The sequence below is a fragment of the Centroberyx gerrardi genome, chromosome 11, assembly GCF_048128805.1.
Source record: "Centroberyx gerrardi isolate f3 chromosome 11, fCenGer3.hap1.cur.20231027, whole genome shotgun sequence".
Classification (NCBI taxonomy): domain Eukaryota; kingdom Metazoa; phylum Chordata; class Actinopteri; order Beryciformes; family Berycidae; genus Centroberyx; species Centroberyx gerrardi.
Window position 1 is genome coordinate 19,772,044 of NC_136007.1, and position 13,810 is coordinate 19,785,853.

General features: G+C 41.3%; 3 protein-coding genes across 3 annotated transcripts in view; 2 read left to right on the forward strand and 1 right to left on the reverse strand.

Annotated features, from left to right (window-relative positions):
- ophn1 (oligophrenin 1) overlaps positions 1-1,328 on the reverse strand; it is a 28,973-nt gene extending 27,645 nt beyond the window's left edge. The window contains exon 1 of the mRNA XM_071925425.2: positions 649-1,328. Coding sequence (XP_071781526.1) covers positions 649-802 — 154 coding nt within the window. The 5' untranslated portion in view covers positions 803-1,328. The remainder of the gene's footprint in view (positions 1-648) is intronic.
- A 4,094-nt stretch (positions 1,329-5,422) lies between these two features.
- gjb1a (gap junction protein beta 1a) lies at positions 5,423-6,501 on the forward strand. The gene is made up of 2 exons (XM_071925398.2): positions 5,423-5,450; positions 5,765-6,501. Exons 1-2 carry the CDS (start codon positions 5,423-5,425, stop codon positions 6,499-6,501), a joined length of 765 nt encoding a protein of 254 aa, XP_071781499.1.
- Positions 6,502-11,198: 4,697 nt separating this feature from the next.
- gja2 (gap junction protein, alpha 2) lies at positions 11,199-12,254 on the forward strand. Its single transcript, XM_071925394.2, has one exon. The coding sequence runs from the start codon at positions 11,199-11,201 to the stop codon at positions 12,252-12,254; it is 1,056 nt and encodes a 351-aa protein (XP_071781495.1).
- Positions 12,255-13,810: the final 1,556 nt, after the last annotated feature.

A 13,810-nucleotide genomic window follows, 5' to 3' on the forward strand; every position in this document is an offset into this window, starting at 1 on the left:
ATATGACGCTCAGCACCACTACAGTACCTACAATGACGGTTTCTGTCTCCGAGGTGAAAAGCTCATCACTGGTGATTTGGACAGCAGAATGGTATCTTGGTGGGTCAAACAAAACAAACACTGTTCCACTCATGGGTGCAACACACTGACCCAAATACACAGACATCTATCCTGTCACTGGCTCTGCTCCATACTATCAGTGGGCCCGGTCCAACACTACACTACTAAGACCAGCAGCAGCAGAGAGAGGATGAAGAGCATACTGAGATAGGAAGAGGAAAAGGCAGTGGGTTACAGTAAATGGATAAAAGCAAAAGAATATACTTTTTGGGGGGTAAAAACAAACAAACAGGACTTGTCAGTGATAAATGCATTCTCTATATCACCATAAGACATCTTCATGACCTTTCAAAGCAGGCTGATTTTCTTCTCCCAGGGGATCATTCCCTATAGCACCTCCCTAAATGTGCCTCTCCCACCCACCCACCCACCCACATTTAGGATAATTCCTAGGCCCTGAAAAGGCCCCAGTGATGTGAACCTCTCTCATCCCTTCTCCCACCACATCACAAGACTACCACACACTGTGCAAAAAAGACTTAGGCTACTCACATGAAAACAACAGAGATTAGATCAGGACATGCTTACCCTTGATTGCATTGATGACACTGTTGCCATCTTTTATCACCTCTTTGAGGAATTTGCTTGTTCTGTCCAGCTCTACTTCATAACATTTAAGTGTCTCTCTGAACTCCGGACTGTCCAGATAGCAGTCAGTGAACTCGAGAGGAGGATGCCCCATGGCTGTGACAACCTCGCGGCAGGAGGAAATGTGAATTTTAAATTTCTGAGACGCACAAGTTGAGCCTGTCTACTGCATGCTGCTAATTTCTGATCAGTTCAGGCGAGTCCACGTTTAGTTACACAGTCCCATCTCTTCACAAAAGCAGAAACCATGTTGTCCCTGGCAGCCTGCAACCGCCAGAGATCAAAAATGAATTGCACTAAACAACAAACAGGCTGAGTATGATTTTACTTCTCCTTTTCCTCGCCTGACGCGTATTTTAGGTGTAATTTTATTCTACTCCTCTTTGCCACTTTTTCCTTGTTGCGGTGTCGTGATTAGAAGAGCGGTTGGAAAGGGCTTGGACGCGTCCCATTCCAAAATGTTGCACACTGTCACAAAACTTCTTTCCGTCCTTTGCCTAGATTTCGTGAAATTAGCTGGATGAAAAAACGGAACAACTGACCGGTATCGATGATAAAATGCTCTTAATTCATTGAGTAGGTGATAACATGTATTTTGTCATCAACAGAAACAATTCACAACCTTTTGTCCCACATCTTCAGAAGGGAGCGTAGGACAAAACGGAATGGATCGTAACCAACTGGCTATGGACTCACAAAAAAACATCCCTTTTTCCACACCCAGGAGCCTCTTAAAGGGACAGGCTCTGCTGACTTCTCTGCACACTGAAATGAATTGTGTACATATTGATGCATTCAAGTGCTGTCGAAAACCCCATAATTTTGAATTGCGCACTCATTAACGTGCCTCTATTGGTAATAACGACTGGAAAAGTGGGAATTTTCTGTGATATCAGAGCTGCGGAAATGTGAGGTTAAGGGGGCAGAGGCATCAACAACTGATGGTAAAAGTTATGTATTTTACTAGATGTTAGTGTTTAGCATTCTATATATTCATTCATTAATTTTCCATACCCACTTATTTCTATCCAGGGTCATAGCAGAAACCACGACCTTCTTGCGACAGTGCTAACCACTGAGCCACCATGCTGCCCACATTCTACATAGATAATTACTATTTTATGTACGTTTTGTATGTACGTTATTGTAAGGTATATTATTTTTGAACTGGGAAGTTGGAGCCCATGAGGAGCACTTGAAGGCAGCATTTGACAAGAAACTTGTAAATTAGATTGTCTTTTTCATGTTGTAGACTAAATCTTTCTTTTAGGCGCAATTTTTATTGAACTAAAATAAAAATCAAAAGCACTGCAGTCTAACAAAGCAGGGTCATGACAGACAATTGAGTTTCCAGCTGTATGGATCGAGAGGCTGCACTGTCACTTTGTACCGATGCCTGTAAATGTCAAAACCACACGTGATTAGTCTGGACAAGGTGTAGGTCATGTGACAGGGTGTGTCCAGGTGTGTGTTTGGCACACAACAAATCTACCACATTATAACCTGTGCTTTGTTGCTAAGGCTGTATTACCTCAGTTTACATAAGCACAGCAATGTCCCTTACCACAAAGAGCCACAGTAATCCTGTACAAATTTCAGAAGGACACAATACAAATATCACATCAAAACCAAAAGTCCCTATAAGAATATAATACTGATAGCATTAAGGATTAAAAAAAAAAGTGATTTTTCCTGAGGGGTCTATTGATGCCTCTGATCACATATTGATCAATGCCTAATGGAAAATGTTATGTATTAACTAAAAATCACCCTTTAAGTTGTGAAAATGTTCATGCCATGTAAATATATGATTGTCCTGACCATATCCCCGCCAGCTCCAGGGTCATTGTTCAGTAGCTGACCTCTGACCTCTGACCTCTCTATGGAGGAGGGGGGTTGGGTTCCCTACAGGGTTCAATAATCTTTTTATTGATCTCCTGCAGGGATCAATAAAGTGATGCATTACATTATTATTATACATCTGGAGAGATAATTCTTGCCTGAGAGGCCTATGTTGAAGTGATGCACATGAAAAATTCAGAGCCATACTTAGGCTAACTGACTAAACTGCTGATGTTGTGGGGAAACACTTATATTGTAGCCTGTCATCCACCACAGGACTGAAGTCAGCAGTGAAGCTTTCACCACTCCCAAGTCAGACAATAATTTACTAATGTGCTGCAATAACCTTTAATGGCCTCCAGATGTCATCCTTGAGACTGGACTACAGTGGGAGACCATAGTAGGCCTACATACACACACACACACACACACACACACACACACTGAGAGAGACACAGAAACAGTACATGTGAACTCATCCCTATCTTTCTGCTGCATAAAGATATTTAATAATACTGATGATTAATGCACTAATCATAATTAATATAACATGATTAATATACTATTTAATAGGATGAGAAAAATGTATCACAGTCACATATAAGCTAAATGCCTCAAGTATTGTGAATCACATCCCGGAAAGCTAGACTGGACTCGCATTGCATCATTTTAACAAAGTAAAGGCCATTAAGCAACATTAAGATGACAGTCAGTTTATGCAGATCTACAAGTCAGTGAGTTCAGCAGCTGTCATAGGAAAGCACCATTATAGACCCAAATATCCAACCTAAAATCTCTGTCCCCAATCTGACTGAAATTTCAAAATTATTGTAATTCTCTCATATATATAGCGTATACACAGTCACACCAGTGCAACAGTTACTCTACTTTTCAGCCAGGTTGGGTAGATAATCTAAATGTGACCTGAATGTAAACTTAGCATACTCAAAGAATCACACAGATTTTCTTCTTTCTTCTAACAAACCTAACAAGTAGCATGAAGCAGTGCACAGTCATTTTTTTATTAGAGCTGTTAAAACTCTCTAAAAAAAACTGAGTATGAAGATAACTTACTCATCAGCCTGCCACAGGTGCTTGTGCTTGTGGATTCAGATTTTTCACAGGTCAGTGTATTTTCTTAGCAGCCAAAGAAGAAAATAAAAGACTGATTGAACTTTGGTTGCCTCAAAGGTCTAAGTGAATTGAAAGGCTTAACAGCACCAGAGAACAATTTATTAACGTTTGGTTTGTGGCTAAGATGAGCAGCATTTCCAAAGCATTTATATTGAAACATGTATTTACTAACTTTTGCGTGTCTTGTAATTTGTATTTTGCAGGTATGAAACATCATTAAGTAATTTATAACAACACACTTGTGAGCAAACTTCTGATATAAAAAAAAATATATAGCACTTAAAAACCAGAAGTCCTTGTAGAGCCACTTGAACACTTCAGACTGAAGAGATTATTCAATATTCAAAAACCAGCAATTCATCACCCTGGTAGACGACAACTACGTCAGCCACTGCTCAGTCCAATAGAATACAAATAGAGTACACAGAGTGAGGGAGGGATGTGCTCAGCAAAATCCTCCACTGGTGGAATTACATGATTGAATATCAAGCGGGCCGCAGCCTTCTGGATGTAAAGGTTGAGGAGAGAAGCTGGAGCACAGTCAAGAATGAGGGACTGACTGCCTCCTAGCATGGCACAATAATAAAGTTATTATGATCATAAACCCCTGTCCTCTTATCTTTAAGATTTCATGGGACATCCTTTGTTTTAGTCCTGTACATTTTACTCCATATTGCGTCAAAAACACCCTCCACTTCCTTTCCAGAACACAGCACAATAAGGAACGGGCGACAGACTCGACTCCCCACACAGATTCCTCGGCTTAGGGTAGGCAGAAATTGAAACGTTTGATGTGAACTCAAAAGCCGTTTTGTTTGGGCCTGGTAAATGGAGCTATTGTATGCAAATATGCCACACAAAAGCATATGACTACTTCAGTGCAGGGCAGTGGCTAGTGTGAGACAAATCATTAGCAATGCAAAGTCATGGTGCTCTGATACTCTTGTTCACAGTTACTAATGAAAAAAAAAATCTTCTAATGTCAACGTAAATGTTTCTGGGCGTGCTTTTTTCAAGCTACATCTGAAGGTAAATTGATTTTATGGTTCATTTTATTAGCAGGACGTGAAGTTTGCCAGAAAGAAATGCTAGAAAGTTTATTTTCAGGCTTTCTGTGATATGTCTGGTTGTGGGTGTGCTTTACTGTTATGTCTGACTAGCATGCAAATCGTCTCTGAAGAGTTGGGGAAATTCCTTACCAAGATTGTACAGATATTGTGATAGATCATATTAAATGTGTCACTCCAGGAAATATATATTGCTAGAAATAAACACTAAATGAATGCACATATTGGTGGCTTTCTGATGCTCATATAATCCAATAACAATAGTTCTTTTGTAGTTCCTCAAGTTTGTATGTTTAGCAGCGTTTGTGCTACACCCTGCTCACAAAGTACAGACTGTACATATCCTTTTCAATCATTTTTAAGCTTATAACCAGTATAAGAGCTTATCTAATGCACATGGGGTCAGATACACCGACAATTTTACTGCCAAGCATTAGAGAATATTATCGACACTGCTGCAAGTTCGGTGCAGATGCCAACTTTTTTTTTTTTTGCCGTGCCACAACATGGCCACTGGTGAAAGCATGTCACATGACGCGTTGTGCCAGACCTTAGTCTTGCACTCTTAAGTGGCCTGCCAACCTCCAGAGGGGGCAGAGAGGCTTGCTTCTCCTCTGGATTCACATCCATGCCAAACCAGCGGGTCAACAGCGTCCTCTACATTGCTGCCTATGCCTCTTACACCTCCTGCTGAGCCTGGTAACAACTCTCAAGTTCATGTACTGGGATTTCAAGCTTGTGTGGGACAAATGAACATGAATGATGATTAGCACAGGGGAGCTAAAACACTTTTATTTTTTCAAACTTTAAATGAATTCTGGCTTGGAGATCTTACACTCTTATTGGTTTGATGCACTGTAGTATCCTCACTTCCTAGGATCATCACATCACATGGTGATAATAATTGCTACATCAACAAGTTTCTGTTCATTTAATAGGAGAATACTTTCAACACCATGTTCTCTGAGATGCTGATCAACTGGTTTGTGTTTTGTTGCATCTTTGTCTTTCAGACCCGGAACCGAAGATGAACTGGGCATCGTTTTATGCTGTCATCAGCGGTGTAAACAGACACTCCACAGGCATCGGCCGCATCTGGCTCTCTGTCCTATTCATTTTCCGCATCCTGGTGCTAGTGGTGGCAGCGGAGAGCGTGTGGGGCGATGAGAAGTCCGGCTTCACCTGCAACACCCAGCAGCCGGGCTGCAACAGCGTCTGCTACGACCACTTCTTCCCCATCTCCCACATCCGCCTGTGGGCCCTACAGCTCATCCTGGTCTCCACTCCGGCCCTGCTGGTGGCGATGCACGTGGCCCACCGCCGCCACATCGACAAGAAGCTCTACAAGCTGAGCGGCCGGGCCAACGTCAAGGACCTGGAGCAGATCAAGACCCAGAAGATGAAGATCACAGGGGCTCTCTGGTGGACGTACGTCATCAGCCTGTTCTTCCGCATCGTCTTCGAAGTCACCTTCATGTACGTGTTTTACATGATCTACCCGGGCTACAAGATGATCCGCCTGGTGAAGTGTGACTCGTACCCCTGCCCCAACACGGTGGACTGCTTTGTGTCGAGGCCCACAGAGAAGACGGTCTTCACCGTGTTCATGCTGGCCGTGTCGGGGGTTTGCATCCTGCTCAACATTGCAGAAGTGGTCTTCCTGGTGGGGAAGGCCTGCAGCAGGCATTTGCACAATGCTGGAGACTCGACCATGGGGGCTTGGATCGCACAAAAGCTCTGCTCCTACTAACTAACACATGGATTTCATACTGGCACAAAAAGGACATTAAAGTGCCACCTAAGAGTAATGGCCTTAGATCCAGGTAACAGCCATTAATTCAGCTTGAGGGGAATTTAACTTTTAGGATGAAGTAGCTTTCCCATTGTGAGTAAGTTGCTCAGTATATCCAGTGAAATTTGACATAAATAAGATTTATCCAAAGGCTCATTATCTCCACTCAGAGGAAAACCCATTCAACAGCAATACACACTGGTACCACACACCATACACACTGGTACCATACACTTTTATTTTCAGCTAAACTATACTACACATTTCTAAGTGTGCAATACACAGTGAAAAACTACATCTCTGTGAACTGCCTTCACTACACTTCAGGTGAAACTTGAAAGCTTTCCTTTAGTAAGTATCCATCAGTTTGTTCTCTTGATGAACCCAACATTCTCTTATAAACCCATAAAAAGATTGTATTGGACTTTGCACTGAAATAGTTGCCTATTATTGCTTAATGTTTTGGCCAAATGATTATCAATTCGTAACCTTTTATGAAGCAATATTTTGGCCTACCATATAATGGGCTTGCATTACTATTGACTTGTTTTGGTTAACCTATATAGTAATGAAGAGAGTATTTTCATGATCAAGATTTAAGATATTGAGATGCATTGAAACATGTGACTTTTGGTTCTTATCTCATACTGATTGTTACCCATGAGTTAAATAAGGTCAAGTTAAAAATCCAAATTATAGAATAAAGTCTGTCACTACCTGTTATTTTAAACATAGTATATAGTAATATTTCTAGCATTTTTATTTATAATATGTTTTTTTATTATTTACATTAAATGTGACATTAAATGCCTTGCATTTGCCTGAGTTGCAACACATTCAATCTAATGGACTTGAATTCTATTTATATGAAACATTCATGGCTTGTCTGTAAGTATTAGTGAGATGTAATACTGCTACATGGAGAGCACACCGATCATTTTGCACTGCATAATGTTCAGCTGTACAGTGTGTCTGTTTTCATACAGATCCTTGACTTCTAAAGGTTAAGTCCTTCATTCAGATGGAAACAAAAGCCTGACACAGAAAAATAAAACTTGGATTGCAGACAGTTTTTTTGTTTTCAAATTTATTAAACCAACCATTAGTTCAATGATTGACAGTATATGATTTCTAAACATGTTATTAATTACTTTTTGAAACAATATTTCATATACAATAATAATATTTCAATATTTCATTTCATGTGTATATATTGTTTGTAAACACTGGAATAAAATAGACCAGTGTTTCTGCAGTTGTGTAATTTTTTGCCAGATTTTGTCATCATAGAAAGTCCTTTAGGCATTCAATAGAAAGATCCCAAAAGAATCAGCTGTATTTTGGAATAATTTAGTCTCGAGCCACTGGAATAGGATTATACAAGACAAAGAGATTTGTGCAGAATTTCTATGGCTTTTGTACATTTCAAAAATAGGACATTATAATACAATTTTAATACAATTTTGTTGAATTGTCCAATGAGATGCTCAAGGATTTGTTCCAAAATACAACAGATTCAAATTGTCCCACTGCATTTTTAGAGGATCTTCTAACAAGTGAAAATGGTACATGTAATACCACAAGTCACTAGAGAGCAGCATTTATCTGTGAACAGATGAAGACAGAGGCACAGCTGTGCCAGTTTCTTTGATTCTCCTCAGTTGTCAGCAGTGCGACTGGGAGAAAAGTGGATCTACATCTCCTTAGCGCTCCGCTGAACAAAATCTCATCATGCATTTAGCCATCGAGCCATCTTTAGCTCTGGATGTTGGAGGTCCTGTGAGCCGTGCTGCCACCTGTGAGGAAATGTCTCAGGCAGCCTACAGTATGTAATTAAGTTCTCCTCCTGACGGGCAGACAGCATAGTTTCAGGTTTATCAATAGCCTGGCCATGTAAGGGGTCAGTGTGTGTGCGGGCGGACAGCTGGACCTGCTGTGGCCGAGCGAGAGGGCACTTCTCTTTTTCTGGAACACGTCAACACACACCATCTATAGAGTTTAGATTGATGAGAAGCATATTGGTACTACTGATATATCCCCCAAATCCCTTATTCCTATCTGTGATGAGATACTTTGTATCTTTATGAAGTGATGACTGTGCATGGGCAACATTCACACTGTTTGTAGGGTATCTTGGTCCCGACTCCATCCAGACACTTTCTCTTGAAAACTTTATAGTAGCTGATTAGTAGTAGTCCATAATGAGGAGGTTGGTTTAGTTCTGGTTGAAGTGCCACCTTTTCAAAACAAGTTATCACTCCTTTGTGTCATTCCCCTCACTGAGTGGAGCGGACATCAACTACCACTGTTTGAATTGAGCTTATTTACCAATCAATTTGTCGTCTCTCCAGCTTGGGGTGAGTATGACAATATGTATACTGAAATCCCTCCATCCTAGACTTCACTGTACAGGAGATCAGGCTTGCTAGGCTTAAATTTTCCCCTATCAACTGCTACCATGCTGTCTTGTCCGCACAAGTGCAACATGATGCTGTAAATGTAGGATTTAGCTACATTTTCTTCTTCTTTCAGTTGACACAAAGTGCAATGAGCAGAATTTAGTTTGGATATCCTCTGTGTAACGTATAACCAACACACTCCATGTCACTGAGGGAGGGGTCTACCATGTCTGATGCTCCTTCCACACAGTCAAGGGCCAACTCGCAAGTGACAACAAAGCCACTCCCTTCATGGTGGATTATATTTAGAGCAATGACATGTAAGACTAACCTGCTGCCTCATTGGACTCTTTAGCTGCCAGTCAGTTGTGAAAGAAACACCTCTTAAGCAATGGGCTTTATAATTTTCTACAAGAAGGAATGTTTTCATCTGTGCTCATGCTGAAACGGTGCACAGGAGGGTTCGAGCTGTGGTGACTTATACAGTCATTTATCGAGTCAGCAAGTAGGACCTTAGAGACACTATTACAACTTTTTAAGAGAACTTTAGATTAGCACTGTAGTTTCATCACTGGTCCGGAAACACATGGCACTGGACAACTACTTACCAAGTGACTCTGGATCTGCACCGTTTTAGGAGATGAACATTATCAGGTAGGTCTTTCTTGGTGAAGTTACCCCTGGCTGTGGATGATCACTTTGTTTATTCAATTAGATGATCAGAAAAACACTGGGGAATTGCCTTATCCTAATAGTACAGTCCCAAAATAGTTTGTCGATTCTATAACTTGGGTATCCACATACCCATACAATAGATCAGTTTAATATCAAAAATGAAATCCAGGCCAAATCTTAAGTATTCCTTAGATTCCTGGCAGCCAATGCTTATATGCTTCAAACAGGCACTCAAATTCAAAATTAGCAAATTTGTCATCAATTTCTGATCCCTGACCCCTACTTCTAGAGGACCAGTCCAACTATTATCAGAGTTAGTGTTTGTTATAGGGTATTATAGGCCTGGTATTTCCTTAGACATGAACTAGAAACCTAAATGTGGAGTCAGGGAGAGCTGTTGTGTGTCACAAGATCTATACGCGCCATGGCAAAGAGGCACGCCAACCTGCTGCAGGGCTTTCTCTCACACACAGTCTGCTGTGTCCGGGGCCTTTATCAGCACTAACTGAGGACAGGACAGGCCAGTCAGAAAAACAAACAGTGAAATTATGGAAAATCAAAATGTTTCAATGGGCGATTCTCCTCAGGTTTTGTTGGGATTAGGCCTTGGTTGTGGGATGTCTGTTTTACATTGGTATGAAAACATATTTTGTTTTTAACACAATATTACAATATTTATTTTGTCATGCAGGGAGTGTATTACAATAAAGGAAAAAACATATGTGCATACAATGAACTCCACAAGTAATTGGACAGCAACACATTTGTTTTGACTTGATTCACTTGATTGAATGTGAACTGGCACTGTAAGGACTATAATGTAAAAGTGCAGATTGTCAGTTTCAATTTATTTTCAGGTACATTAGATAAACAGTTAAAGCATGTCATCCCCTTTACTTGATGGTCCCTCATTTCAGTGTGACAAACGTTTCTGGAAAGACTGAGATCATATTCAATAAAAGGGTAATTTCCAAAAAATTTTGCAGCTGCAGTGACTTCTGGGTGTTTGAAACCCATAAATTTGATATATTTTCAAGCCTTCTTGCATTTCAATGGATCTCTATAAGAATTCTGCTGTGACTCCTCTTGGCTCTAAATTTCTCTCAGGTGGTATGTAGTGTATGATTCAGGTAAACAAATAAACAAGGGTCTGAATTAACAAATCAGTGATGTGAAGATTATTGACCTGAAGTCTCTCCCTACAATTTTTTTCACTGAACTCTATGAGAGAAAGTCTATACTGTATATACTCAACTGTAACTGGAGTGGATAGCTTAGCAACAGTAAAATATCTTTCTTCTGGAAATGTAGAATTTTACAACAAAACACAATGTAAAAGAAAAGGCCTCATGCTGTACCAACCCCATTTTAATGAATAAGACGGCAGCATTACTGAGGTTTCTAAACATTCATGAACACAATGGAAGTGTCCCACATGCCTTTATATTCAGTCCAACTACCACTAATATTGCCTCTGATGAAGCATGTTCATTTACATCTGGCATGTTTGTCCTTTTCCTTACAGGCGTCTCTCCTGGTTTTGTCGATCAAACTGACTCTGTACAGTACATGTGAGCCAGTATGGGGGACTGGAACTTGTTGGGGAAGCTGCTGGAGAGCGCCCAGGAGCACTCCACCGTCGTGGGCAAAGTCTGGCTGACCGTGCTGTTCATCTTTCGCATCCTGGTGCTGGGCACCGCGGCCGAGAAGGTGTGGGGCGACGAGCAGTCCGGCTTCACGTGTGACACCAAGCAGCCCGGTTGTCAGAACGTCTGCTACGACAAGACCTTCCCCATCTCTCACATCCGCTTCTGGGTGATGCAGATCATCTTCGTCTCCACTCCCACGCTCATTTATCTGGGCCACATCCTTCACCTGGTGCGTATGGAGGAAAAGGAGCAGCAGAAGGAGAAGGACATTGCCATTCAGAATGAAAAGCAGCAGATGTTGCTGGGCAGCAAGGCCAAAAAGGCCCCGGTTAAAGATGGCCAGGGCCGCGTGCGGCTGCATGGGGTGCTGCTGCGGACCTACGTCTTCAATGTCATCTTCAAGACCCTGTTTGAAGTGGCCTTCATCATAGCTCAGTACTTCCTGTACGGGTTCGAGCTCAAGCCCATGTACACCTGCAACCGCCCGCCTTGCCCCAACGTGGTGAACTGCTACATCTCCCGACCCACAGAGAAGACCATCTTCATCATCTTCATGCTGGTGGTGGCCTGCATCTCCCTGCTGCTCAACCTGGTGGAAATGTACCATCTGGGTTTCACGAAATGTCACCAGGGCCTCCGCTACAGACGGTCGCAAGCCGCAAGCGAGCCTCCCAAGACCCCGAGCGAGGCCGTCATGCCCTTTGTCCCGAGCTACAACTACTTCCCCGGTCACACCGCCACCCCCGAGCCTTTCCAAAGCATGGCAGAGCCCAATTCTGCCTACAGCCCCTACAACAGCAAAGTGGTCTACAAGCAGAACAGAGACAACATGGCTGTGGAGAGGAAAGGGAAACCAGAAGGAGATGATATGAAGGAGAAGAAAAGCTCCAGCCCCGTCTTTGAGTTGCCCATGGAAAACCAACGCAGAAACAGTCAGTCAAGCAAGCACAGCAACAACAAGAGCAGGCTAGACGATCTGAAGATCTAGATCTACTTTGTGTTTCTTATCAAAGACACAGAAGACAAGGGAGGAACAACATGAAAGACTATGTTACCCTATGAAACCGTACAAGTGGGTGACGAAGATGCATGTGCAGACTCAAAGATACTTTTTGTTTACAAGTAATTTACTTGAATAGAGAAAACTAAAACTGTGAGATGCAAGAGGAGATGTAAAGGCATAAATGTGTTTAAAGTACACTCCTCGTCTATAAGGAGCCAGGAAGCAAAAACCCCTGTTGCCTAGCTAGATATATATGGTTCAGTTATTCAGCAGAGTTTATGTAAATGTGTAACAGAAATAACAAGGACTTGTTATTGCAGTTTGAATATGTGAGATGTTTGAAACTGCAGGAGGTTTATGTGAGTGTGCACAACAAACTACTGAAGGTTCTCCACCAGAGGTAAAAGATACACTTTAGGAGCCATATCTGCACCTGGAAAGGTTTCTAGAAAGCTCATATACCAAGAGATTAATACCAAAACACTGCCAAATCTGTTCATCAGTGACTATGTTGACATACACAAAGTAATTTAATTACTTTCAATTATTGTCCTTTTGCTGACTGTGAGAATGATTTGATTAAACTGTTTACATGCGTACCAGCAGAGTGTTCTTTCAATATTCCTGTTTTCATTCAGATGTACAGTATGAAATGATCCTGTGATTATTGACTGAATACTTCACCATCATGTGCCTCCTCATACACAGGCTCAAAGCAACGTCATTCATTTCCCTCTTGTTATTATAAAACATATTATGGCCATATTGTTCCGATGGTATTCCTTTTGCTCACATGTAGCTTTCACACTGCTTATCCAGTGCTGGAGGCGTGGCTGCTGGATGTAAATAAACACTGTAGCTTCGAAAATGAACAACCCATCCCACTGTTGGGAGTGTCACAACTGTATGTTGGTCACATGTGCAAATAAACCTCTAATAATGTGGCTAATGTCTCTGGCCTGTGTGTTAGAAGCTCCAGTCCATCCAGTTTGTTCAGTAGGTCTGACATAATGTCACATTCAAATGAACTGAAGTACTGCATCGAACAAAATATACTCAAAAATATATCAACCAACCACATTAAAAAAGATAATCAATGCAACAATCATATTATTCCGTTTTTTTATGTTCTTCATGATGTTTTGCAAATAAATATAGTTTAGTGAGGTAAGGGTTTTTATTGAGTGAATTTGAGAGTAAGTCCTCAAAGGCAGAACAGTCATACTGGACTCTGATTGGCCGACAACACCGGCTCCCCTAATTCAAATGAGGTAAACCTGCAGAGATGAGGCTTTCCAGTAGGTATGTTAGTTCAAGTGCTATAAACTGGCCTGACTGGAAGAATATTAGCAAGTGCTTTGGTGAGGGGTCAATCAAGATCAAGTCTAGTGTTGATACTTTGGAGTTCACCTGAAACAGCCTGTAAAAATGATCATACATGTATAAAAATAGAGGAAAAATGATCATGTTCAGTGATCATGTTCCTGATCATTTTTCAATGATCAGGAAAATTTGAATTCCTATAACAGCTATGTATGTTG

Bases quoted from the DNA above. Each gene is read 5' to 3' on its own strand.
- gjb1a (XM_071925398.2), top strand. From the start codon at position 5,423: ATGCCTCTTACACCTCCTGCTGAGCCTG. The intron at 5,451-5,764 runs GTAACAACTCTC...TTTGTCTTTCAG, and splicing joins TACACCTCCTGCTGAGCCTG to ACCCGGAACCGAAGATGAAC.
- gja2 (XM_071925394.2), top strand. From the start codon at position 11,199: ATGGGGGACTGGAACTTGTTGGGGAAGCTGCTGGAGAGCGCCCAGGAG.